The following is a 2,945-nucleotide window of genomic DNA, read 5'->3' as shown; positions in this document are numbered from 1 at the left end:
TAGAGATACCAAGGGAACATTTCATGCAAAGATAGGCTCGATAAAGGACAGAAATGGTATGGACCTAACAGAAGCAGAAGATATTAAGAAGAGGTGGCAAGAATACACAGAAGAACTGGACAAAAAATATCTTCACGACCAAGATAATCATGATGGTGTGATCACTCATCTAGAGCCAGACATCCTGGAATGTGAAGTCAAGTGGGCCTTAAAAAGCATCACTATGAACAAAGCTAGTGGAGGTGATGGCATTCCAGTTGAGCTATTTCAAAACCTGAAAGATGATGCTGTGAAAGTGCTGCACTCAATATGCCAGCAAATTTGGAAAACTCAGCAGTGGCCACAGAACTGGAAAAGGTCAGTTTTCATTCTAATCCCAAAGAAAGGCAATGCCAAAGAATGCTCAAACTACCACACAATGTCACTCATCTCACACGCTAGTAAAGTAATGCTCAAAATTCTCCAAGCCAGGCTTCAGCAATACATGAACCACGAACTCCCTGATGTTCAAGCTGGTTTTAGAAAAGGCAGAGGAACCAGGGGTCGAATTGCCAACATCTGCTGGATCATCGAAAAAGCAAGAGAGTTCCAGAAAAACATCTATGTCTGCTTTATTGACTATGCCAAAGCCTTTGACTGTGTGGATCACAATGAACCTTGGAAAATTCTGAAAGAGGTGGGAATACCAGACCACCTAACCTGCCTCTTGAGAAATGTGTATGCAGGTCAGGAAGCAACAATTAGAACTGGACATGGAACAACAGGCTGGTTCCAAATAGGAAAAGGAGCCCGTCAAGGCTGTATATTGTCACCCTGCTTATTTAACTTCTATGCAGAGTACATCATGAGAAACACTGGACTGGAAGAAACACAAGCTGGAATCAAGATTGTGGGGAGAAATATCAATAACCTCAGATATGCAGATGACACCACCCTTATGGCAGAAAGTGAAGAAGAACTAAGAGCCTCTTGAAAGTGAAAGAGGAGATTTAAAAGTTGGCTTAAAGCTCAACATTCAGAAAACGAAGATCATGGCATCTGGTCCCATCACTTCATGGTAAATAGATCGGGAAACAGTGGAAACAGTGTCAGATTTTATTTTAGGGGGCTCCAAAATCACTGCAGATGGTGATTTCAGCCATGAAATTAAAAGAAGCATACTCCTTGGAAGGAAAGTTGTGATTGACCTAGACAGCATATTAAAAAGTAGAGATGTTACTTTGTCAACAAAGGTCCATCTAGTCAAGGCTATGGTTTCTCCAGTGGTCATGTGTGGATGTAAGAGCTGGACTATAAAGAAAGCTGAGTGCTGAAGAATTGATGCTTTTGAACTGTGGTGTTGCAGAAGACTCTTGCGAGTCCCTTGGACTACAAGGAGAGCCAATCAGTCCATCCTAAAGGAGATCAGCCCTAGGTGTTCATTGAAGAAGTGATGTTGAAGCTGAAACTCCAATACTTTGCCCACCTGATGGGAAAAGCTGACTCATTTGAAAGGACGCTGATGCTGGGAAAGAGTGAGGGCAGGAGGAGAAGGGGACCACAGAGGATGAGACGGTTGGATGGCATCACCGACTCAATGGACATGAGTTTGGTTGGACTCTGGGAGTTGGTGATGGATAGGGAGGCCTGGCATCCTGCAGTCCATGGGGTTGCAAAGAGTCAGAGACGACTGAGTGACTGAACTGAGCTGAATTGATGACCCAGTAACTGTCATAAATAATTAATTTCAGTTTACAAAATCCCTTTTTCTCTCATTTCTTTCAACCAAGGGTCTTCCCTTGTGGCTCAGACAGTAAAGAATCTGCCTGAAATGCAGATTCCAGATTCCATCCTTGGTTGGGAAGGTCCCCTGGAAATGGCAACAGACTCCAGTAGTCTTGCCTGGAGAATCCCATGGACAGAGGAGCCTGGTGGGCTATAGTCTATGGGGCCCCAAAAGATTCGGACTTGACCTAGCAACTAAACATAAAACAGTAAAAAATTCAAGAAGTTCACCTTGATAATATTTAATAAATAAAACAAGTTACAAATTTAATGAAATAAAGATGTGACTGTATTTGTTAAATTTTAATACAATATAAACAAAAATATTTTATATAGAAAAATAAATAGGAGGAGATCAAAGAATAAATATAACAAAATAAATAAGCAAACAAACAATAAAATCAGGGCAGTCTTCACTTCGGGACTGACGCACCTGCAGCCAAGAAAATTTATATATCTTCAGTTACTACTGACAAAGTATTGGCTGAAGTAATTCAATCAATTTGGTGGGTAAAGTAGAAATCAGAGTCTTCTGAAATGGCCACAGATGAGTGTGCAAAGATGATGGGGCATCTTAATCAGTGAGAGTGATGTCAAGGTGAGTTCACGTCTCCATCCATCATTCTTAACCTTTCTTGCAAGCTGGCTGATGAAGACAAGGATCTCATGATTTCCACTCTGACGGTTTCCCAGGCGCAGTCGCTGTATCCCTTCTCTTGCAGGTAGACATGGATGCCCTGGAAGTACCTCTTCACGGCCAGAGTGGGGCCCGTCCTTCCCAGGGCAGAATCTTCCTCTCCCATCACCTGCCCCAGGCAGGCATCCAGGTCGACAAGCTGGTCCAGGAGTCCATTGCGGAGCTGCTTCAGGAGGGTGGTGTTCCAGGCAGCAGAGGAGCGCTCTGTGTGGAAGAGGTTGAAGCTCTGCTGGAGCATCTCGTGGAGCACAGAGATGGCCTGGGCCTCCTGGAGCTGGCCGCCCTCCACCATCTCCTGGGGGAAAGCGAAGTCTTTTCTGTCCTGCAGACACAAGTGAGGGGAGAGTCTCGTCATTTCGCCCAGGAGCCTGAGGTTCTTCCTGCCAACCAGCACGTGGTTCTGAGACAGGTCACAGCCCAGGGATCCTCCCGGGCCGAGGCTGACCAGCACCAGGGCCATGAGTAGAGAGAGCACGAAGGCCAT

At 44.8% G+C, this 2,945-nt stretch overlaps 1 protein-coding gene across 1 annotated transcript; it reads right to left on the bottom strand.

Moving 5' to 3' along the window:
• Positions 1-2,357: 2,357 nt before the first annotated feature.
• On the bottom strand, positions 2,358-2,945 carry LOC138434611 (interferon omega-1-like). The gene has a single exon (XM_069579421.1). It carries the CDS (start codon positions 2,943-2,945, stop codon positions 2,358-2,360), a length of 588 nt encoding a protein of 195 aa, XP_069435522.1.

Source organism: Ovis canadensis, chromosome 2 (genome assembly GCF_042477335.2).
Source record: "Ovis canadensis isolate MfBH-ARS-UI-01 breed Bighorn chromosome 2, ARS-UI_OviCan_v2, whole genome shotgun sequence".
NCBI lineage: Eukaryota > Metazoa > Chordata > Mammalia > Artiodactyla > Bovidae > Ovis > Ovis canadensis.
The sequence above is the reverse complement of the archived record's forward strand: the minus strand, read 5'-3'. Positions and strand labels throughout refer to the sequence as shown.